At 38.5% G+C, this 24,854-nt stretch overlaps 2 protein-coding genes across 5 annotated transcripts in view; both read left to right on the forward strand.

The window, feature by feature from the left end:
• LOC105882445 (glia maturation factor beta) overlaps positions 1 to 24,854 on the forward strand; it is a 902,793-nt gene that overhangs the window by 813,645 nt on the left and 64,294 nt on the right. The window lies entirely within an intron of this gene.
• Positions 1 to 24,854, forward strand: part of FRMPD4 (FERM and PDZ domain containing 4) — a 539,531-nt gene that overhangs the window by 474,890 nt on the left and 39,787 nt on the right. For all 4 annotated transcript variants that reach the window (XM_012784824.3, XM_075999302.1, XM_012784823.2 and 1 more), the window contains 2 exons: positions 15,673 to 15,718; positions 24,267 to 24,371. In XM_012784824.3, coding sequence (XP_012640278.1) covers positions 15,673 to 15,718; positions 24,267 to 24,371 — 151 coding nt within the window. The remainder of the gene's footprint in view (positions 1 to 15,672; positions 15,719 to 24,266; positions 24,372 to 24,854) is intronic.

Raw genomic sequence — 24,854 nt, forward strand, 5'->3', positions numbered from 1 at the left:
GAGGAGTAAATGGGGAATATTGGGTGTGAAGTACTTTACACAGTGCCTAGCATGTAGTAGACATGGAGCAAATTGTTGCTTACACTGGTAGTTCCTTTTGCAGTGTCCCTGGTTGACCCCACATAGATCCTGACCATCCCTCACCACTCATTCCTCTCTGTATTGAAACCTTGTGCAGAGCAGTCTTCTGATAAAAATGGTCCGAGCTGTGTGACCGCAGGTAGCCAAGCAGCCTGTTTCTCTCTCCTCTCAATTTGTTCTCTCTCTTCCTTAAGGATAGGTAGAGCCTTTCCCCTCACCTGCCCCTGCAGAGCTGCAGAGTTGAAGGGTTGCCATGGACACCAATAGGCCTGGAGGTACTTGAGCTAATCTGGGAAGACTTCAAAGGGGGTGATCCATGGGCAGTGTTCTGAAGAAAGTAGGTGAGGTACCATTTGTTGAAGAAAAGGTAGCAAGAAGTTTTAGACGAATGACTTTGCACAAAACACACAAAAAGTGATGTAGGGGACTCATCAACTGAAAGGGTAAGCAGCTTTGGGTCTCTCGGAGAAACTCATGTGATTTGAGGTCCAGGCCAGTTTCTGCATCTTCTGGATGAGAATACAGATGGCTGGAGACGTAAGGGGCTCACCCAGGCTTGCTGCCAGGCTTCCAGGGCATCTTCTGCTCCGGTGCTCGAGTCCCAGGTCATTCCATAGAATGGTGACCCCTAGACAGGCAGGAAATATTTTCTGTTTTGTTCTCTAGTGTATCCACAGAGTCTATAACAGTCTTTGATACATAGTAGGAGCTTGTAAAATATTTGTTGAATGAATTCCAATGATCTTTAAAGTTGAAATGTAGGGGAAAATAAGGGGAGGTGAGCAGAGAGCTACTAGGGGTGTCTCTTACTGGGAAAAATGGTGAGGAAATCATATTTGAATCTGAGATGAATTTAGAAATCATCAGAGTATTTGGAGAAGGGAAGTGAATCAATATAATACCTCAGGAAGATGGTTCAAATTGCTTCCAAATAGACCAGCAAGAAAGGAGACAGGAGGCACTCCAATTCCTGCTATAAAGTTACTTTCCCTAAATATGGTTATTGAATGAATTAATTTGGAAAACAATTTATGTATTGGTTATAGTGAAAGTCATAAGCTTCTTGTCTTATCTTACCTGACAAAGTTGAACATATCCATAGAGTCGAGGATAAGAATTTAACTTCTCTCACTACAAATTGCAACAAACTGACATTCAGTCTTGCCTTCTGAAATGCTCAGTTTAAAAACAGAAGTCGCACATATTGATGCTAACTCCCTTAGAGCATGCAGCATCGGTGCCTGCCCTTGGGACCAGACATTTATAGTTGCCTGGGCAGCGTATTCTCTGTGCATGCTGAAAACATAGAACACAATGATGGAAGTGATGGTAATAGCCATGCCAACAAGATGGACATGATTCTGTTAGCAAAATGGATATAAGCTCTAGATACTTCCTGGACAAGCGTGAGAGCAGAAAATATCCTTGCAATCTCTCGACATCCTACATAGCTGTGTGTCTAGGTAGATGAAGTTTATTGAAGCAAATGTAATGGCCAAAAAGTGCTTTAAATGAGCTATTCCTTCCTTCCTTGAATTATTTTCTCTCCCTTTCCTCCCTCAATGCCTGCTCTCATCCACCCACTAGGATCCTTTTTTATTTTGGCAATCTTCAAGGAAAAATAATAAAAAAAAAGAGCTGGAATTTACATAATACCTTCCTTCTAAGACACTAAAAGCAGTTCACCCATCTATAATTTGCTCTCACAACAATCCTTTGAACAGGCCTATTATTATTATTAACATTATTATTATTTCCATTTTGCAGTCACATCGCTTGCTGCTGCTACTTGCAGCTAACACCTCATTTCTTGAACAATTTTAGCCCCTCAGCATATATAGAAAAAAGGCTGCAATTGCCACCTCCCATTTGTGATTGTGCTATGTATTCCATTACAGTTTCTGGCCCTCTGTTTAATTTTCGTTTAAAAATATATTAAATTCCTGTATTGTGAGAGCACCACAGGACTGCTGAACAGAAGGTGAAGTGAGTGCTGAAAGAGAACAGAATCAAACATAAATATCTTCCAAACTAAAAAGGAAATGGAAGGCAACTGTCAAGGCAAATTGATTTAAATTGCATAAGAATGTGATTTTTTTTTTTTTTTTAAAGAATTGACTCGGGATATGAACTATTCTTTCTAACAGCTTCAACTTGGCAGATGACACTACCTGTCTCTTTCTAATCTCTTCTAGTCTTTCAAATTCCAAATATGTATTGGCTTCAAAATTTTTAACATCTCAAAAAATGTTTCCAGTTTGCTGAATTCCTCTAGTCATCTCACATATTCTGTGAAAACAGAGCCTCCCCTGGGAATGACCCTGAAATGCCACAAGCCCCTTGCAAATGGTCTCTTTTAATTGCCCCAACAATCGGTTCCTACCTTGGCCCACTACCTAATTTGTTTTTAACATGGAAAGATTTCATTCAGCACACTAGATATTGAATCTTACGTTTACATTTTCCCCTTCTTCCTCTCTTACTCATTTATAGAGTTACATGAAATTCACATCCTTCTCTCTTCATAACAGCTGTCCTACTATTAATATTAGATAGGGCTGTATCAGTCAGCTGGTGCTTCATAACAAATAACCACAAGATCTCAGCGGCTTACTGAATATCGCTTTTTCTCATTGTGATAAAAAATATATATAACATAAAATTTGCCATTTTAACAATTTAAACTGTATAATTAAGTGGCATCAGTTACAGTCATAATATTGTGCAACCATCACTACTATCTATTTTCAAATTCCAACACCCCAAACAGAAACTCTGTACCCCTTAAGCAATATCTCCCCATTCTCCCCTTCTCCAAGCCACTGGTAACTTCTAGTCTCCTTTCTGTCTGTATGAATCTGCCTATTCTAGATATTTCATACAAGTAGAGGCATATAATATTTTTCCTTTTGTGTCTGTAGATAAGTGTGGTTCTTCTTTTCTTTTATTTCTTTTCTTTTTTCCTTGCGAAAGGGTCTCCCGCTATTTGCCCCAGGCTGGGCTCAAACTCACCATCTTCCTACCTTAGCCTCCCAAGTAGCTGGGACACTGGCACATACCATTGCACCTTGCTGGAAATAAGTGTTTCTTTCTCACACATCTATGAACTGGGTGGAGTAGCTCTGCTGACCTTGGCTAAGCTTGCCTGGAAACTGCATATTAGGTTCAGATCTATTTCACATGTCTCTTATTCTCCTCACACCAGAGGGCTACACATGGCAATACAGAACATGAGAGGACTAGCAGGAACACACAAGGCCTCTAAAAAAAGATTAGGCTCTAAATTGATACACTGTCACTTCCATACCTTTTCCATTGGCCAAAGCAAGTCATTGGCCAAACCCAAAGTCTAGGGTCAGCCAAGTAAACTCTACCTTTAGTGAGAGATTGCCAAGATATACAAAAGTGCATGGATACAGGAAAGGCTGAAGAGCTGGGACCATGTCCTACATGATTAAAATGTAAATTCTGGAGTTGGAGGGATCCTGCTTTACCACTTTGGGGCCATGCAGCTTTATTAAAAAGTCCTTTAACTTTTCTGAACCTTGTTTGCTTCTCAGTAAAATGGAGATAATACTATTACCTATCTCATAGGGTGCTATGATTATTGCTAAAATGTTCTGCATTAGCAATAAAAAAAACAAGCAATGTTATTGTCATTCTTAAAATGTAAAGAATAGAAAAGCAATCAAAGTCAATAAAACTTTTTTATCTTTGTTGTTCATTGAGGTAATGAAGTTTACATTAGAAGAGGATGATGGAAACCATGGAAATTCAGAAAGGGATTTAGAATTACAGACTGAGGAGTATTGGCATTTGAAGAACCAGTAACAACCATTTTGTTTATTTTCATATTTCCTTTTAGCAACAGAATTCTTTCTTCAACAGAAACCTAACTCATAATATTGGTGCATAAAGTAGCAGAAGGGTTCTAGTTAAAAAGATGCAGGGGTATCCAGGGCTCCACCCACTGCCATGAGTTCCTCTCTCAGAAGGGTTGCATGGAGCACAGTTTGAAAACCACTAGTCCAAGCTCTTCCTTCTTTCAGATGAAAAAAATGAAGCCCACTTGGGTGATGTGATTTGCCCCAGACTCACATAGCTAATTAATTCCAGAGAATAGAGGAGAGGAGAACCTCCCTTCTTAACTCCTTGCTTTTACCATGCTGACTTCTGTGAACTTTCAATGTTTTTGTTGGTAAATGGCATCCTCTTCTGTTTAATTTTACCTCCTCTCTTCTTTCTCATTTTGTCCTTTATTCGGATATATCACAAGTGTAGGTAGCATTCATTTATTAGCCATGGTGAAAGAAGGCCCATCTCCATCAGCAAAAAAGGAAAAGAAAGGAATGGGAAAGTATATACAGTAGATACGTGAGTAGATACAGAAAATATGAGCATATTTACCCTCACATGTATATACTCATATATATAGATCTACTCATATATGTGTGTACATACATACACCATTTTGTAAATCTGACACTTAATGTAGTATATTAGAGAGTCATGAGATGGAAGTCAAAATTCTACCACTTAATAGTTGTAGGGCTTTGGACAAATTCCTCAATATCTCTGAGTTCAACATCCTCTGGGTAAAATGAGGCTAAGAATAGCTGCTTTATAAGGATGTGGCAAGCATAAATGTATATGAGAAACAGAAGCTCCTTTTAAGAATTAATAACACTAAAAAAAAAAGAATTAATAACACTCATCACCTTGGGAGTATTACCAGGGCTGTCAAAATGTCACCCTTATGCTTTCTAAGTTCTGTGCTTCTAGACCCATTTCTCAATTCTACAGAATAACTTACTGATTAAGGACATAGGCTTTGGAGTCAGAAAAGCACAAGTTTATGTGCTGGTTCCACCAGTTACTGAACTGTGAACTGAGATCATTGAATTGATCTATCTGAACCTCAGTTTTCTCATCTCCAAATAAGGCTGGCATTACCTTCTTTACTGGAAAATCCAGAGGCTTAAATTAGGCAACACAGGTAACAGGTGTAGTACAATGTATGGCATATTGTAAGTATTCAGAACACATTAGCTCTCAATCTTGTTCTTATTTTGTGGTTGCTGCTGTTCAAAGTTTTCCCCAGTTTTCTACCCACTCAGGCGTAGGTAAATACATCTGGGGAAATGCTGAAACAGCAGTAGTTGAAATATTTAAAAATCACATTTCAGAAATATGCAATATTTCTTAATTTTAGGGAGAAACTATTAAAATATTTTGCCCCAAGAGAATGGGCTACTGTGAGGATTGTTCAGTGTGGTTTCTTGTCCCTGAACACCATCTCTATCTCTGTGTGCATTCCAACAATCTGCTCTAACTGGCACAACTGCCCTCTTTTAGAATAAGGTAGAGATCATGCTAACATTTTTGGAAATGATTATCTTATTTCTTGGGAAAATACTTCTAGATGAGCATCTGTGGCATCACTGTCCAACAGATCATTCTGCCATGATGGAATATGGTGGCCTCTAGCCACATTTGATTATTAAACACTTAAAATGTAGCTAGTGCAACTAAGGGACTGGATTTAATTTTATTTTATTTAGTGAATTTAAATGTAAATAGCCATAAGTCTACAGACTATTTTGGATGTTCTGAGCCAACAAGAATGCTGTTTGAAATTTTGATATTTAACTCATCAACTAATACATCCTTGAAGATATAGACAGGCAAAAAAAAAAAAAACAATGGAAAGAAAGCTTTCATACTGGAAGCATATAAAATAAGCCAGAAATGAATGAAATCATGTAATTTATCTGCCTTTTTTCCCAACTGTTCATGATGAGCATGAACTATTACCAACTCTCCACGAGGACTTTAGGGCTCCCAATAATTTTCGTACAGTTTGTGCTACTTAGTTTGAATGAGTTGAATGCAGCATGCTTATATCTTTTTAGCACCCCTCACTCAGCTGGCAAAGCTTTAACTACTTTTTAGATAACTTTAAGACATTCTTCTCAAATCCCTCCTTTGTGAAACATAAATTGATCACTTATTCAACATGATGTCTTTCATTCATAATAGCATTTATCTCCATATGCACTCAAAAATATGTATTTAGATGACAGCATGTATTGATGGACTGCAACTTGTTCCAGTGGCCAGCAGGATAGAAGTAACTCAGTGAGATACTAAGAAGAGCAAAAGAGTAGGGTAAAGGAAGGTTAGTAGAGTTTGTGGAATTAGAGATGCACGTGTCACAGGATTGGCAAGGAATGACAGAGCCAAATGAAACAAGGTCATTGGATGAACACATGAATACCCTATGACCTAGCAGTTCTACTTCTAGGTATATACCAAGCAGAAATGCATATGTATATTCATTAAAAGACATATGCAAGACTATAGCAGCACTGTTATTTAATAATCCCAAATTGGAAACTACTCAAATGTCTATCAGTGGTAGAATCAATCAATAAATTGTGGTAATTTCATGCAATGGCTGCTACACATCAATGAGAATAAATGATCTATAATTGCACATGATAATTTGGATAAATCTCAAAAAGAATTCTGAGTGAAAGAAGAAAGAAAAACATAGTTCATACTTTACAATTACATTTATATAATGTTCCAAATGAAGTTATACTATTCTATGGTGTTAGAAATTAGAATAGTGATTATCCTTGGGGTTTGTATCTGGAAGGGAACATAGGGGGCTTCTGGGATATGGTCAATGTTCTGCTTCTTTATCTGGATACTGTGTACAATTATCTATTGGTATATAACAAATTATCTCAAAACTCAGCAGCTTAAAACAACAAACATTCATTATCCCACATTTCCTATGGATCAGAAAACAGGGTGCAATTTAGCTGGGTGCCTTTGGCTCAAGGTCTCTCACAAGGCAGTAGTGAAGGTATTGTCTGGGGCTGTGGTCTCATCTGAGGCTCAATTGGAAGGGGGGATTTGCTTCTAAGCTTACTCATACATTTCTTGGCAGGATTCAGTTTCTCACAGGCTATTGGACTGAGGGCCTCAGTTTCTTACTGACTTTTGGCCAGTACCTCCTGTGGTTCCATGCTATATGGGCCTCTTCAAAGGGCAGCTCACAATATGGTATTTGGTTTCCCTCAGAGCAAGTGAGCAAGAGTAGAAGAGGCAGTAAGCACACAATATGGAAGCAATAGGTTTTTTTTTTTAACCTAATCTTGGATATGACATCCTGTCACTTTTGCCATATTCTATGCATTGAAAATGAATCAGTAAGTGTGGCCCACACTCAGGGAGAGCGGATTATACATGGTCTGAGTCCCACAGGGTGATCATTGGGAACCATCCTAGTGGCTGCCTACTGTATGTGTGTTTAGTGTGTAATATTTAATGAGCTATCCACTCAAGATTTGTGTACTTTTCTATATATACATTATACTTGGAAAGTGTCACTGATTGAATAATTAACAGGACCTCTGGATCTCACAAAAGAGACCTGCAGCCTTCAGACAAACTTTACCGAACTGGAGGTTCTTAAATTTAAAAAGGCTGCCCTCCAGAAACAGAATCCCTTTTTCCAACCCACCTCTGCCAAGCTGGGCAAACAATGACTTTTCTAGGTCTTTGCCCCTCAACCCTGTACACCATCACAGAACATATATGTGGTCACCACTGCCTCTGAAAATCTATGAATCCCAAAAGACTGAAGGGTTCTTTCCAGTTGGAAAAACATGAGGCCTGGTGTTCTTGTCATAGAAAGGGAAAGTGGCCTGCCGTGATGGTTTCAAGTCCTGGGGTTCCCTTGGCCAATCCCATGGTCAGATTCAGTCAGAGCAGGGAAGCCTCTGAGCTGGTGAAGAAGGTAAATTGTATTATTTAAAATCACCCTCTAGTAATGACACACATTAAAATGGTAACAGAACACGAAGGTTCCTTGAGCAAACATCAGGATGATTGCCATGGGCCAAAATCATAAATATGCTAAACACTGTCCCTGATTTCAGGGTCGGCCTGTTTCTAGTCACTTCTTACCTTTACACTTAAGCACCTATACCCAAGACCATGAAAATGCATAAAGGCAGGAGAGATGAGACGGGACTAAACCAGGGAAGTCTTGTCCTAGGTGATGAGAATAAAATAGCAATTCTGAAAAGGCTTGGGAAATGTTAGTAAAGGAACTGCCAGTTAAAATGCACTCTATTTCTCACTCTAAAAGAAGCCTTTTGGCTTCTTCTCAATAACTATCCTATTTTTCTCTGTCATTTGTCATAACCATGGCTGGATCACCCATCAAGGGAGCACATGACACAGTGACCTGCTTTCTCTTAGTGTCCACCTCGCTCATCCATGAGAATGCGTTTGAGGAAAACATCTACCCTATTTATTTTCCTTCAGTATTTTTTGTGCTTTCAGTTTGTTATGTCAGTTTCTTCCAATGGTATTTGTAAGAAGTGCTCTTAAGAATCGAGGCTCATCTAAAGGGCCTTCTGGAGAGTCTTCTACTTAATGATTTCACAGCTATTGACAATAACTATCTCTTGCCTGCATCGCTGCCTAAGCCCTTACTGGACCCTTGATTCCACCTCACCCTCCTGCAGTCCGTTCCCAGCTTAGTGGCCAGAGTGACCTTTTAAAAACATGTATTTTGTCATTCTTCTGCTCCAACTCACAGGTAAAGGTAGACTCTCTCAATGGCCTGTTGCTTCTTGCCCCTCTCTTTGACCTTTACTGCCTAGGATTCCTCCCTACTCCATGGCAGACTCACAGAGCTCCTGGCTCTTCCTCAGACTTCCTTGGCAGGCCCTAACTTTAGGGCCTTTGCAATGGCAACCCCCTGTGCCTAGAAGGGTCTGCCCTTAGACAGCTGCGTGGTAGTCAACTACCATGTTGACTACAGATTGTTGCTCAGATGTCACCTCTTAATGAGACTTAACTTGTCCACCTTACCCAAAATGGCATGGCAGGCCACCCCACCAATACTCGCAAATGCCCTGTTTTTCTCCACATCACATCATCTTTAGCATGAGATATATATATATATATATAGAGAGAGAGAGAGAGAGAGAGAGAGAGAGTATATTTGTTTTTATTTGTTATTGAATGTCTTCCCTCTGTAGAAGGTGAGCCCTGCCAGGTTTTATTGTCTATTGTAGCTCAAGGTTTCTCAATTTCAGCACTATTGACATTTTGTGCTGGATAACTCTTTGTTGTGGGGACTGCCCTGTGCCTTATAGGATCTTTGGCAGCATCCCTAGGCTCTGTTCATTAGCACTTCTAGTTGTGACAACCATAAATGTCTCCAGACATTGCCAAGTGCCCCCTGAGGAGTAAAAATCACTCCCCATGGAGAATCACTGATGTATCCTAAATGCCAAGCCCTAGATATATACTCAATAAGTATTTACTGAAGGAATGAATGGAGAGCTATTTAATATCACACATGTGTATAAAATAATTTAACATTTACCTTGTGAGAGCTTGTTGCTTTTAATAAATCTTAAATATGAGTGCCATTTTCATCCATTAGTCAAATAAGTAATTCAAAGGCCAAAGACAACATTCATTGAGCAAAATATGAATTAATGGACAAAAAATTAGGTCAAACCAAAAGCAGATGCACATGCAAACAAAACTCTGTTAGCAGTAGTTTCCAAATTCAGAGTGCCAAATCTGAAATTTTATTGCAAAGGTTTACAAAATACAATAAAGTACAGAGTTTGAAATGATATAATTTCATCAAAATGTTAATTTTGATAATAATTGTATCAATTATATGAATTTTAACCATAACAGCCTAATATTTTTCACAAAGAAAATCACAGCCTAAGCCTTAAATACATTCAGTAAAATGTGAATTAGACTTTGCAAAGAATTCTGGTTTCTCCCTAGGTTTATATTCAAATCATTGGTAGTATGTAAGCTATTTAATTCCAAACCTAAAATTACAATGTACTTTAAACCTTTCTCTGCAAAATTCAAATATATACCCTACAATGAAATACCAATTGTGCCCTCCAAATTATTCTTTATAGTAAAGCATTTTTATTCCAAGATGCTGATTGGTTCCTCTTCTCCCCTAAGTTTATTAGCTCTTTTCCCCTCCATCCCAATCTTTAAAAGTCCATAATTAATGTTCCAAATGTGCTAATCTTACTCCCAGCAGTAAGGGCATCCTTTTCCACACTTGAACATGTTTATATAAGACAGTTGTTTGTTTGTTTTAATGCAGGTTGCAGTATACTGGGGAGCTATCAGATTAGATACTTTCCCTTCCTTGATAAGGGAGACATGTTCAATTTCAAAACCATTTGACCCCTTAGAATGACTATTTTTAAAAAACATACTTTTCACATCTTTTATAAGAAGATGATGTTCTATAATATATTGCTTCCTAACAAAAGCAATGCCTTAATAAAATAATTATCTCTCATGGTTCTGAGTTGACTGAGCTCATCCAGATGGTTCTCACTGAAGTCTCTCATGTGGCTGCAGTTAAATGCAAAGGCTTGATTGGGTTGGATATCCAAGATGGCTTCTTCCCTCCTATGTGTTGTTGGACTTAGCTGACGTAGCTGGGACTAGCCAGGTATCTCTCCCTCTCTCCACACTGCTTCTTCACATGCCTAACTTCTGCATAACATGGTGGTCACAGGGTTGTTGCACTTCTTACATGGTAGCTGGCTTCCCTCAAACTGAACACTCCAAGAGATCCATGTGGACATTGTAAGGCTTCTAAGATTCTTGAACATCGTAAGCCTTGCAAGACCCAAAAGTCATGCAATGCCACTTCTGCAATATTCTATTTGTCAAAAGTGAATCACAGAACTAGTCCAGATTTAAGGGGATAGACTACATAAACATGTGAATACTAGGATGTGTGGTTAATGGAGGGCCATCTTTGGAGCCCTTCTCCCACAGATGGGAAAAGATGAGTGATACAATTATCTAGTTTTTCAGGATAGACACATATTGCTTAATAAAGATCTTTTCTTAAATTCTCTTCAATTTCCCTTTGGCTACCAAACTGGTAGTCTTTTTGATCAGCAATATAACCCCTCACTGAAGAGTCAAAAGGTAGTAGGAGAGACATTTTCTGTAGGATTGGTAGAAGCCAAGCCAATGCTACTGGCCTAGTGGATTCTTTAATCCATCTCATGTCTCCGTTGTCATGATAACCATGGTGGCTTCATTATGCCCATCTTCCTCCATAGCACCCCTTGAACATAATTTAGAGATGACAAATAATCCCTTTCCTCTTTTTTGTAGGCATCAGAGTAGAGGCAAGCTTCAGCAACAATGGGCAGAGTGTAAATGCTTCATATAGTCCATGACAGATTATGCTTAACCATAATATGTTGACCTTTTCTGAATGCTTGGTCATTTTGCTGGACATTTCCTTTCTCTGCAGCTAATGGCTTCAGTACTCTTAGGAACTGATTCAGTGGATAATTATAATCTCTATTCAGAGTGTTGCAAAGGTCAACTAGATGAAGCATTAGACGCCCATTCCAAGTGTAGTCCTGTGGCAACTTTTCTGAAAAAGCTGCTTGCCTCCAGCTTTGCAAGCAACTGACTAGGCTGACACTACATTATGACTGGTTATCAAATCAGAAAAATCATAGAGTTCTTTTCACATCTCTGGGTTCAGATGGGAAGAGAAAATGGAAGGCAATCAAGTGGCTTTATCACAAAATACCATAGGATGGAGGAAAGGCCCTTCTGAGCAAAGAGTCATTGGAGAAACACTGTTTCTCATCAGTTCTTATTTCCATCAACAGTAGCTGCCCACCAGCAGAGAGTTTAAGGGCTGTGTTGCACTAGCTTGCAGAAAAGAATAGTTTTCTAATCTCTTTGAAGAACTCTGAAGTGCAGGAAGAAGAAAGAATCCTATACATGCATGTATTTATCTTAGAAGTGAGAGTTCAATGCCCTATCGCTGTGCCTTACCACCTTTCTTTCAAAATAAAAACACTGCACATCAATCTTTTGAGCTAACGTTAGAATACCCTTTTATGGCTTACAAAATCCTTTCATGTACAGCCCTAAATTACCACTTTGTTTGCCTTTCAAAAGCCTAACCTCTCAGCCTTCACAGATTGAGTACTTACTTCCACTTTTAAAGTTTAAAATCATGTAGCTAACTTGTTTGGACTTAATGTTTTTAAAGCAAGACTATTGAATTTTGACATAAAATACCTTCCTATATATTTTCATTATTTGATTTTTATTTTGTTTTGTTGTTCCAATCTCTGAGAAAATCATAGTGCCCTTCACAACTCTGTTAAATTAGTATCAATCTCTGAGTTGATTATGGGATCTATTTAGTTCATCTAGAAGGGAAATATACAATAGCACATGCCAATATGATTATATATTGAAATATTAAAATGGTGTAAATATAAAATGAGAAAGGTAGTTAAAGAAAGGTGCCCAACTATGTTACTCTAAGAAATAAAGAACACCAGCTTTAGCTTCATTGTTCAGAGAGATTTTAATACTGAAAACACTACCTCATTAGAATCTGAGGTACATGGAATGAAATTATAAAATGGGATATGATGTTAAAGTATGGCATACAACCACTGATGCTGGGTGTCCTGAACATGTTTCAAGGGACTCCCCATCAAAAAAGGATAAGAGCCATGCACAGTGGCATGTGCCTATAGTTCTAGCTACTCAGGAGGCTAAGGTAGGAGGACTGCTTGAGCCCAGAAGTTCAAGGCCAGCCTGGGCAACATAGTGAAGCTTGTCTCAAAAAAAGTTTAAAAAAAAAGATAAGAAGAGACTTGTTTCAAAGAATTAAAGAGAGAGGAATTGAAGGAAAATTTGACAGGAGCAGTTTAGACTACATTATCCCCCAGAGATCAGCACTGTGATTCAGGGATTAAAATAATGTTTTTAACAAACTCAACTGGTTAAAAAATATTGGCACTGCAATTTGAAATTACTCTTCAAAAGTAGAACATTTACATGGAATTTATTATGAACTAATTCTTTTCTAAATGTGCTTCTAACTGTATTTTTAAAGCTCTCTAGCTGTTTTAGGTCTCCCTAAAAATAAGTTATCTGATTGCGTGAATAGGGCATCTTTCATTCCTGATTCTAATCATTCTGTTAAGGCTGTTTTAACATGGCTAAGATCTTTTTTTTTTTTCCTCTTTAGGATCTTAGGTTAAGAATTCTAGAGGATCCAAAATATTGTGGATTTAATTTTTCTTGTCTGGCAGATTAGAATACAATAATTCTAATGAGGAAAAAATATAGAAGAAAAGCAAGTTCCCGGTCCTTATGATAAATAACATATTGAAATATTTTATTTCAATTCAGATAACTTCATTTATTCATTAAATAGTAAAATTAAAGTTAATTTAGGTTATATTTCAGGCAATTTACAGAGCAATACTATAGACACAATGACTTTAAATATTATATAATCAACATATCATGAAAACCAGTTCCTGTTTTCAAATTAACAAGGTGTACTGAGCAAGGCTTCCTCCTGAAGCTCTTGACAGAAAAAAAAAAAAATTCTGTGTAAGGAGATATCATGGGTGGAAACTACTTTTGAGATACTTATAGATAACTAGGTTATAAGTCTCTCTTTATTAGTGTGACAGAATATAAGATGGAACCCAATGATCCTGTCCCCTTGTAATCGTACTTTTCTGTATTCCCCTGTTTTAGTGTGGATGAAACCTTCTAAACAATAAAATATAGTTCCCTTTCCAGAAATGAACAAATAATTATGTTGCCACTGAGCACTGCTCTCGAGGAATCTAGCATTTGTCATGCAGCCTTATGGGCCCATCCATTCTCCCGCCCACCCCACCACTTCATGTTTTTGCTCTCACACTTATCCCCCATTCTTGTGTTTACCTTTTTACTGTTTCTTCTTAAGGTTCTAAGCCTCTCTGTCTTAGTCAGTGATTGTTTGGACTCAAAGAATATGATCTATTCAAGTCACTTTAAATAAAGAGAAATTGGGAATAAATGTAGCAAGCCAGTCTCAGGGTGGAATCATAAGGTGATTATGTTCTTTTCCCCCATTGCCCATTAGTAACAGCTCCCCGGGACCAGTTCTTCCTTAGCCCTCAACAAAATCTCAGGCAGGTTCCATAACCATGTTGAACAGGTTCAAAAAATTCTCCAGATTCAGAAAAATCACTCGTATACTTATAATCACAGGAATTTGTAATCTACAATTAAGATGTTCAATTGTCATATAATAGTCAAAACTCTCAACTCCACAAAACTTCTCTCTTGCCCCTATTTCAGGCCTAGGAAGCCTGCAGGGGGTTAAAGGGCACTGTCAATGTTTTTCTCTGTTGCCCCAGCATTCTGCCCTAGCTTTAGCTCCTTCCAGATTGAAATGAAGCCAGAGTGGTTAAGGTAAAGAGCAGGAAGAGTTCTCACTTGATTGGCACCAATGTGATCTAGTGTTGGTTTGCTCTATCCATGGAAGATAATGCAGGTGGACTCTTTCCCTTGTGGTTAGGTGCTTTTGTGGCTTCCCGTGTGCTGCCCTCCTGCTCCCAGCAGCACCATCATCCCAAGTGTTCTGAGTCTTCATGGAGTGCTAGTCCTCTTCAACTGTCCTGTTGATTTTTCTCTGCCCCCACCCCACTCCCTACCACATGGTCCAGCCCAGCCAGAGCGAGTGGGCCAGCCACAAATCAGTACATGCTAGAAAGGTGACTTTTAGAGACTTCTTCAAGGGAGCAGCCTTGCAGCAGATCCCCTTTGCCTTACTCATTAGAGCAATAAATCACAAAAGCAGGTAATTAATTACAACCTAAAGTAGAAAAAGTCAGCTCCTCTTTGACAAAATGGCAACTGACCTTTCTCCTACTCGTGATAAAAAAGGAACAGAGAAAGGAAGGAGGAAAAACTATTATAACCCATAATATGATTTTTTCCCACAAGGGTTTCAAAGGTTTGGGTTACTTGGAGGAAATGAAATAAAACATCATACTACATTGTTCTGCTTTTAGCTATGAAGTGTTCCCTATTGTGAACAATATTTCCAATCAATGTGTGTCTGAAATATTTATCAGCCCAGAGTCCTGGGCATTGTTACCAGGGACTTACTAAGCTACATAGTATGGGAAGTGATGTTTGTTGGGATGTGTTTTTATATAAGAAACCTACAATGATATTTTTCTTTCCTGATACTGATCCTAAGAAGATAATGACGTTCCACAAATTGATAGAATTTTTAAAAATCTCTTCCCCTGACATCCAGAGAAATTTTTAAGCAACAAAGAAAAGTAGGCTAAAGGAAAATCAGAAGGGGAGAATCAATTTTGAGAGCAGTGAAAAATGTAGAGACTGATTGAGTTGATGTTTCTAAAACTGTTCTTCCCTCACAGAATTTTATTTTAGGGCCCTGCTGTTTGGCAGCACAGATAATATCACCCAATATAAACCGCCTAGGCAGCTTTCAATTGGGTAGTTTGTTACACTTGGGAAACACTTGATTTTGGTTTTCTATGTGTTCTCAGAGCCCACTTCTGAGCTGTTTAGTTTACTCTGCCCTGGGAGTCCATGCAACATTTGCCATACATTTCATCTTGAAAGAAAACAGTCACTGCTTAGAGTCCAGGCTCTGTGAATTTCATAAATGTTTGTTTTTCTCTCTTACAGAAGCTGCAAAGAATCGATACTCCTCACTGTCATTCAGCCTTACCCTGTAAGTATTTTGTGAGTAAAAGTGCCACTGAATGATCCCAGACTTCTAATCTCCTCTGCCCACTCCGGTAAAACCACAAGGATAAATAACAGCAGAGAAAAATAACGTGCATTCACAATATAGGTTTAAAAAAGTCTTGAGTATTGTACTTTATACTCCAGGTTAGCAAAGTCGTTATAGGAGAGAAAACAAAGTAATGCATTTCCTAAATATCTTGAAAGGCAATTTGCAACTCAGTCCTACGCAACTGTCACATGTGTAAATCACACCAGCCTCAAGACTCTCTTATGGTTTCCAGCTTAAGAATTAGGAATATCAAACTGTAGGAGATTGAAGCAAAATTGTTATTTTTTTTTATTTAAAATTTTTAAAAAATTATATTACTTTTTTTATTTTTTTATTTTTTTTTATCTTTGTGTCCTGTAGTTTACCTTTTGAGACAATTGTTATTCTTATCCTCATCTAAATAATTTGGCAGAGAACTGGATGTTTTAGAAAAGCCTGCTTTAAAAGTAGATATTAGAGGAAATGTGGCTGTCAGAATTCGATTTTAGCCACTTTGGTTAGGAAAGTGGAAAGTGATTAACAAATTGGACTGACTTCAGTTCCCATGATTTTATTTTTAAACAACTTTATCATGGTATAATTGGCCTACTATAAAATGCACCCATTTTAACTGTACCATCAATGGATGGTCTTTATAAAATGAACAGAGGTATGTAGCTATTACCACATCCAGTCTGAGAACATTTCCATCACTCCAGTAAGATTCCTTGTTCCCATTTACAATTAATCCCTGTTCCCACCCTCAGTCCCAGGCAACCACTAATTTACTTTCTATTTCCATAGACTTGCCATTGCTTGTGAATTTCATACATTGTCAGTTGAACTAAAAAATACCGAGACAGATTCCTTCAGATTTTTCCCAAAGTGGTTACTGTCAGTCTGGCCTTCATATGGAGTGGCACAGATTCCAACCTGCTTAAGTAGCTATTTTCTTCCCGGTAGAGTTAGAGCATTTCTACATCAATTAAAAGGCTCTGGTATTTACCAGTCTCCATCTTCCGACCAAACTCTTCATGTCACCTGCCCCAGAATTTTTCTCCTAAGCACTGGGAGCTAGGCACTTTAGGCAGGAAATAATACACATTCAGGATTCCAGTAAGATCACAAATAGAATTAACCAAGACAACAAATTATGCCATCCAGGACATAACTATGTACATTAAAAGCTCAGTTTCATCTTAACTGTAACTTATAGCACCAACTCTTTGACAGAATTTACATATACACATTTGGGCTTAAAAACTAAGGAAGCCCCAGGATGTAATAGAACCAAGATTTGAGATCTAGCTCCCTGCACTGTAATGGGTGACACTGTAGCTGTGCAGAAGCTCCATCTCATCATCCATATGAGGAAGGGTGAGATCGCATCTTGTCCAAGGGCCTTCCCACGCTACCATCTCATGAGTCCATGATTCTTTCCATGTGCTTTGATATAAAGTACAGCTGGGCTGTTTTTAGATAGTTTTAGTTAACCAAATTGTCATTCTCACCTACTTCCAATCCACCCACACTTCTTAATTTGTTTGCAGTGGACAAAAAAAAAAATGGTAAAGCCAATGTAAATGTCTATAAGCGTGTGATTGAGCAACTATAAATTCCTGGTGGAACTTCACGTTTACATCATCTTTCCTGAATTCTCTCTCCCCATATTTATAACCTATTAGAAATGCAAGAGAACCATTTTAGTCCAACCCAGGTTATTTTTGCAACATTGGGTACTGTTTTACCCCATGCAGTAAACTTAGAGATAAAGGAGTTTTGCATTTAAGTTTAAGGTTGTGTCTTGTGCCTTTGCTTGCTCTTTTTGCCATTTGACTCTGTGTGACTTGTTATTCATTTGAATATTCATTACTATCAGTGAATCATGGAAGTTCCTTTTAACAGATAATCTACAATTTCCTAGGAGTTTGAGTGGCTCTCACTTTGTGCTATATTGAAAGGCAACATTTAGCCATAACATTTAGGAGCAAGTGTTGCATGTTCTTATGGGCAACAGCTGTACCTCTGCTCAGGGTCACTCTGCCCCTGCTTGCTCATTGCAGATAAATTCTCATATTTGACTTTCCTTTGACCAGCCCTGCTTTATGAAATGACTACCACATACTCTATTCCCACTACCTCCTTGGCCTAACCAAATCCTTCTCACCTTTCATGTCTAAGCCCAAATTCTAAATGCTACTTCAGGGGTTTGGAACCTTGGTACTGTTGACATTTGGGCTGGAAAATTCTCTGTTGTGGGGGCCATCCTGCCTTGTAGGATGTTTAGCAACAACCCTGGCCTGGACCCATTAGACGCCAACAGCAACCTCTCTTCAAATTGTGACAAACCAAAATGTCTCCAGATGTTGCCAAATGTCCACTTGGAGCAGAATTGTCCCTAGATGGGAACTGCTGTCCTACCTAAAGCCTTCCTTTATTGTTCCAGTCCAGAGTGGCTTTTCCCTCCTCTGAACTGTAGAAGTTGAAATAAAGGAATTGAAACCTCAAAGTTACTTAAATAGATACGCTGACATGGAGAGGAGAGCAGATGGAAGAAGAGACTGCAGTTTTTACTTGTACTTTTATGTTTGGATTTTCCTACAAGCAAATTGCTTTTTGTAAAAAAAAAAAAAATTTATTGGGTTTCATTTATTTGCTAAACATCCTCTTGGCAATCAAGATTGACATACAGAAACAAATGACCCAGCAGACCAAAAGAAAGTTCATAAATTCTACTTTTATTACAGATAATAAAAATTAGCATTTAAATTTCTTTTGCAACTTTCTGGCCAGCATTTTTCACGTTGCACCAATTCTGCATGGTAAGGGCTAATAAAGACAGAGAGCCAATATTTACACTTTCCTGCCACATTCCACATATGCCCAGGACACCTAACATCACCCAAACACAGAAATCCATCTCCAATGAGGCCCAGGTCAAGAGGGCCTGGAACAAGAGTCTTAGGATCCCTGAAATTCTTTGATAAGAATTATTTCTTAACAGGTTGCTGCCTCATTTTTTTTTTAGTATTATGGAGGGCTCCCCCGTCCCTGCCCAGTGGAAATACAGATCCAGAAAAGTATGGGTTTATGTTTATATACAACCAGTATAAACATTTTTACCTATTTCCTTCCAGTCTTTTTTATGCCTTCATTGAGATCATATTGTATGTATAATTTTATTGTGTTTATTTCACTAAATGCATCAAAATCCTTTATAAGTATCATTTAAATGGCTGCAAAACATTACATTGAACTTAGATGGACTACATGGAACTAGATGAACTTAACCAACACCCTATCTTTGGGCCCTTCACACTATCTTTAATGTTTTGCTATTATAAATAATTCTGCAAAGAAGATCTTTATGTATGAGCCTTTATCTGTATTTCGTAGTATTTCCCCAGGATGGAATTTTAGAATGAGAATTTCTGGGTTACTCATGGATTTTGTTTGTTTGGTTCTAATAAACTATCTTCTTTCCTTGTACTGTTATCTTTTTCTTTTTTTTAATTTTTAATTTTTTTTCTTTTTTTTTTTTTTGTTTAAATTTTTTTTCCTGGACGAGGTTCTGGGGCCCCAAGAGAGGGGGGCCCCAGAAGTTGCCCTGTTATCTTTTTTTAACGAGGGGCCTTTCATTGACCAACTCCATCTTTTTTTTCCTTTGACTCTGCCTTCCACAGTTTCCAAGTCTAGAACTTCCCAAATTCCCTAGTCAATCTTACCTGAAATGGGGAGTATTTAAAGAGTTTCTACAACCTCCTCTCACACAACCCCAACTTGATAGGACTTGGGTTAAGTCACTCTCTCTGTATTGATGTCCCTGAGCTATCATAATTTACATTCCCTTTGGTTTCTTCTAGTCCAAAGAGCTGAGGGACTTGCTTGCCTGCCTCCCACTTCCTAACTACCTTTCCCGTGTTTCACATACCTGAGAGAGGCTACACACCTCCTCGTGGAAACCCCAGTGTAGCAAATGCAGTCAGAGCCCAGATCACATTCCCTTGGCATGTGTCATGCCGAGACCACCCGCCTACGTTCCAATGGAGAGCACCAGTGATTGTTTGCCTGGGGGGATTTTCTGGCCCCAGGAGTATGCTCGTGGAGCAAGCCACAAGTGATGAGGAACTATCACTCCCAGAAGGGCAGCATTTTATGTTTTCTTAGGTGATGGTCAGTCAGGTGTGGCAATAAGAGGGGACATAGGAGAGGTGCAGGGGGGAACATGTTATACTCACAGCTCCTAGAGAGACTGCATGCCAACAGGGGTGCTCACCTGGGAGGGAGTGCAAAGGAGCAGACTCAGCCAAACAGGTGGGGAGCAGAGAGAGAAGGAGAGCCCGGGGGGCAAATGCCTTTGTCAGGGGTCAGACTGGAACACACAGGAAAAGGTGCAAGAGGATTTCCCTGAAGTGTTTAAATGTCACTAGTTCACAGTCAGGGGAGGATAAGAAGGGAAACTTGTGGCAGGGGCCCACCTTGTCACACTAGCACATGCGGTCACCTGGGCAGGGTGCTCACAGCCTGTTTGTGGGGATGTTGAGGCAGCATCAACAAAAATATGAAGTTTTCAAATTTACAATACAAACAATCACTCTAGCAGTGACTGACAGGAGGGGTGGATAAATACCCCGGCTCCCTCTCGCCTCAGATAGTATAATTCTGAAGTCTTCCCTTTGCCAGAGGTTCCCAGCAGGAGCAGGTTCCAGTTGCCTGCAGTGATGCCTTAGTTAGCAGTGAAGACTTTATTAGTAATATTAGCTGACTCCCTCTTCCTCTCTCCCTCCCCTACTCACCTGCCTGGGATTCCTGGGAACATCTCCCAAACCAGCTAGCTGTTTGTGACTCTTTGTCTTAGGGTCTGCTTTTTGGAAACTCCAAACTAAGTCAGCCAGTGATGACTGTAGGCTAGTCCTCACCAAATATTCCCTCAATGTCTGCAATGTAAGTTGTATTGTAGAGCTACAGGACTTACAAGTTCAAGACCTGACACTTCAGTTTCAGAAATTAGTCTTATTTATGGAATTTTTTCAAACTGTATTCTGGTAACTTCTAAGAGCATCTAAAAGCATCAAGAGCATGCCACACTCTATTGTTGCCACTTTAGCAACAGCAAATTTGGAAAGAGGTACAGGGGTTGATTAGGGGCCTGCTAATTTTAACATTAATTAACATCAGGAGAATCGGATTATTCTAAATGGTAATTATTTGTCATTTCCACCACAGGATATGAAGTGCTTGTGATCAGCACCTACAGGTTGCTAAAAATTAATTCACCAGGCTTTTGAGAGGTGCACATTGTGTATTTTTTGAGCAGCAAAGAGATACCAGAGTTAAAACTGTAGTCACAACTGCTTTGAACTACCCCATATACCACAAGTAACTCCCATCAGTGAAATAAGCCATTACTTTATTATTTCTCATTAAGTAGCCTTCAGACTTGGAGAACTTATGGCTCTATTATCAAAAAGTAACCTTAAAAAATGTATGCCCATTATATGAAACAGTCACAAACCCAGGACAAGAAAAATGCACTTGTAGATTGTTAGTTAGAAGTTCATCCTGGGCTGGGCGTGGTGGCTCACACCTGTAATCCTAGTGCTTTGGGAGGCTGGGGCAGGAAGATCACTTGAGGCAACATATCGAGGTATCTCTTAAAAAAAAAAAAGGAAAAAGGAAGTTTATCCCAAGTCTGTTGACTTCAAATTGTGTATAAAATAATATTGACTTAAGAACCTTGGCTGTCTAGTTTCCTTTGTGCTTTTCCTAGATGACCATGTTTGTCAGGATGACATGGTAAATAAAGATAGGAATGAAGCTACACGAGGTGGGCATGTTACAGCTAAAGAGAAAAGAGACAGGCACCCCCAGCATGGCAAATTTTACTATATGGGGCTATTTACTTTAGGGACAAATAACGCTATGTACTTCCAGGACCCCTGGAAACATCAGTGCATTCTAAGATTATATCAAATGATATGCATCAAAAATCTAAGTCCTGTTAAATGTACTTTTTATTGAGACAAGGAATTATGTAGAACATTTTAGAAAAATATGGTAAAATATTAAATTTAAAAATCGAGATGGATAGCGGAATAAACCTTCGTCTCTGGCACACTGAACATGTGTGAAATACTTCATTCCCAAACAATGCTGGAGAAGTGGGGTGTTACTGCATTAAAACATCTCATCTAATTAGAAGTGTCTGTTCTGGGTAGCTTTATTACAGCTGCTTCACTCGTGTTCAACTCATTGTGCCAATGTAAATACCGCCTGCTCAGAATCATTATGGGAGAATAATGTTTTCCCTTCAGCGAAAAAATGACATATCAAAAGCAAATGAATTCACCACTGTATGATTTGCTCGTTGATCATCACTGAACTTTGCCTTTAATTACAAAGATACTGATAAGAACCTTGCTGTCGCACCACTTCAGTTCTGCAGCAGGACTTCTGAATCCTACGTGGTGCGTGTTTAAAGCTATTCTTTTTGGAGGAGCAGCCTTTCAGAGTTCTTTTTAATTTTTGCTCTGTTTTCTTAAGAGGGCAGCCATTCTCTTAAAACATCTTACATAAATGCATGAATTCAAGTTCTGGGGAACAAATCATCCAACCATCCTGTCTTCTAAGACACTGCTCATAGCAAAGGGTGGGATAAGTATGGAGAGGCACTTTAGAAATAACAGGATTCTCCCAGTATTAAGGCAAAAACCCCATCCAGGAATACATACACACACACACACACACACACACACACACACACACACACCCCACACACAAACACATGTTGTATCATATTTTTAACAATGATTTTTATTATAGTAAAATACACATAAAATTTACCATTTTAACAATTTTAAAGTTTACAATTCAGTGGCATTAAGTACATTCACAGTGTTGTACAACCATTGCCACTATTGTAGTTCCACAACTTTTTCATCACCTCAAAAAAGAACCGTGTACCCATTAAGCAGTACTTACTCCCTGTTCTCCCATTCACTCCTCTCCCAGCCCCTCACAAACTATTCATTTACTCTCTGTTCCTATAGGTTTGCCTATTCTGGGTACTTCATATAGATGAAATCATATAATAGGTGGCCTTTTGTGTCTGGCTTCTTTCACTGAGCATAATGTTTTTCAGGTTCATCCATGTTGTAGCATGTATCAGAAGTTCATTCCTTTTTATGGTTGAATAATATTTCATTGTATGGATAGCCCACATTTGATTTGTCTATTCTATCATGTTGTTTTTAATTTAATTGATCTTATGTATATTTGTATTTGACAAGGATGAGAATTTTTTTTTTCACTTTACTTGGAAACCAAAGTATGGGTCACCTTATTTGGCTTTTGTGTCTTGAGATTAATACAAAACATAGAAAGTTAAGCCTCTGTAATGATTCTAGAATCAATTATTAGAATTCTTTATGTAACAGCCTCAATGTCTTAGGACTATATAGCATGGAAAACATTAGTTTGAACCATGGTAGTTACCAATATGTGACTATTTTAGTCTATAAAATAGCATTTGTATGATTCGAACTAATATTTACTTCTATATTTGGGCTTAATAGAGAATGCAATTCTTTTTAAAAATAAAGAAGTGATGCCTGGCTCATAGTAGACATCTATTAGATGTGAGTTCCCTAAATCTTAGGCTTCATTAAAATAATGCAATAAGGATGATTGTCAGATGAAATGACTTTACCAAAATCATGGAGCACCCTTCTAAGCAGGTTCTCCCATGGCAATTCTAATTTCTGCAGAATAACTGTGTCACATGGCCCCCTGTCCAATAAAAGAAGGGAGAGGATCATAAAGTGCAAAGAACCTATAAGATGAGGCAGATTATGAAGTCAACTTTCTATCATAAGTCAAGGTCTCATCTCTACCCTGCCCAATAAGATCACAAGTTCCCAACAAGAGGTTGAAACTCAGATTGCAGGAACGTAAAGCTTGAGTGCTTAAGAGAGGAAAAACAGTATACCAGATTTTTGGTGCATGTTTGTGTGTATGTGTGTGTACTTACCTTTTCACATGCTCTTAATGTGAATAACAATGGAATTATCGATCATTTTAGAATTGTCAATGGCTTTTCTCCACTTCAGTAAAATAGATAATCGATAATGAACTCATCATAAACCTGACATTTGATTTGACCACCACCTCACCTTCCATACTGTGCTTAAAGTTCTATATTAAAAGCAGGGTTTGTGTGCTTTTGTGGCCATCATTTTAAAAGATCCCTGGAAATGTGCCCGGTAAGAACATGGAACATGCTATTGGTAGTTCTGGCCTGCTGACTAAATCAAACTTACTAATTTATGGTCATAACAGGGTTTCCACTGTGTCCATATTTGCATTTCATCCTTGAATTGGGCATGTGCTAAGCACTTTTTTAGTAAAAATATAACATATCTGGGAGGATAAAGATGTAAAACAACTGTTACAAGGTTTGCATTATGTTGCCAGTAATCAGATAAAATATTTTCTTTTCTTCTAGTCTCCCAAATCAGCATTTATCAGTGCTGCAAAAAAGGCAAGATTAAAGTCCAATCCGGTCAAAGTGCGCTTCTCTGAGGAAGTCATCATCAACGGCCAAGTGTCGGTGAGTTTCCAGTCACCTGCTTTGTGATAGGGTCCCACTGGAATGATCGATCCAGAATTGTTGGTTTTTACAGAGGTATCGAATCTCAGGACTCTAAAGGGCTTGAGAAATCATCAGGCTGTGCCTGAATGCCCTCTACTGTGGCCAGAATGTGTGGTAGTCCAGTAGTTCCCAGAAGGCTCCCAGGGTTAGAGACCTCACTACTTTGCAAAGCAGTTCATTTGATTTGGGATCACTGACATTGCCTCATTCATATTGAGTAAAATAGGCCTCTTTGAAACTACCACCTAGTCCTTTCCGTTCTGCCAACTAAGCATTCTTCCATAAGATAGCCCTTTATGTATTTCTAGAAAGTTACTGTCTCCCCTAAGTTTTTCCTTATCCAAAAGAACAATCTAATCTTTCAACTAATCAAAATGGCAAAACAATTCAAATGATGGAAAGCTTTTGTGTATGTAACCAGAACTGAAGAAATACTACCTG

Source organism: Microcebus murinus, chromosome X, assembly GCF_040939455.1.
Source record: "Microcebus murinus isolate Inina chromosome X, M.murinus_Inina_mat1.0, whole genome shotgun sequence".
In the NCBI taxonomy this organism is placed as follows: Eukaryota; Metazoa; Chordata; class Mammalia; order Primates; family Cheirogaleidae; genus Microcebus; species Microcebus murinus.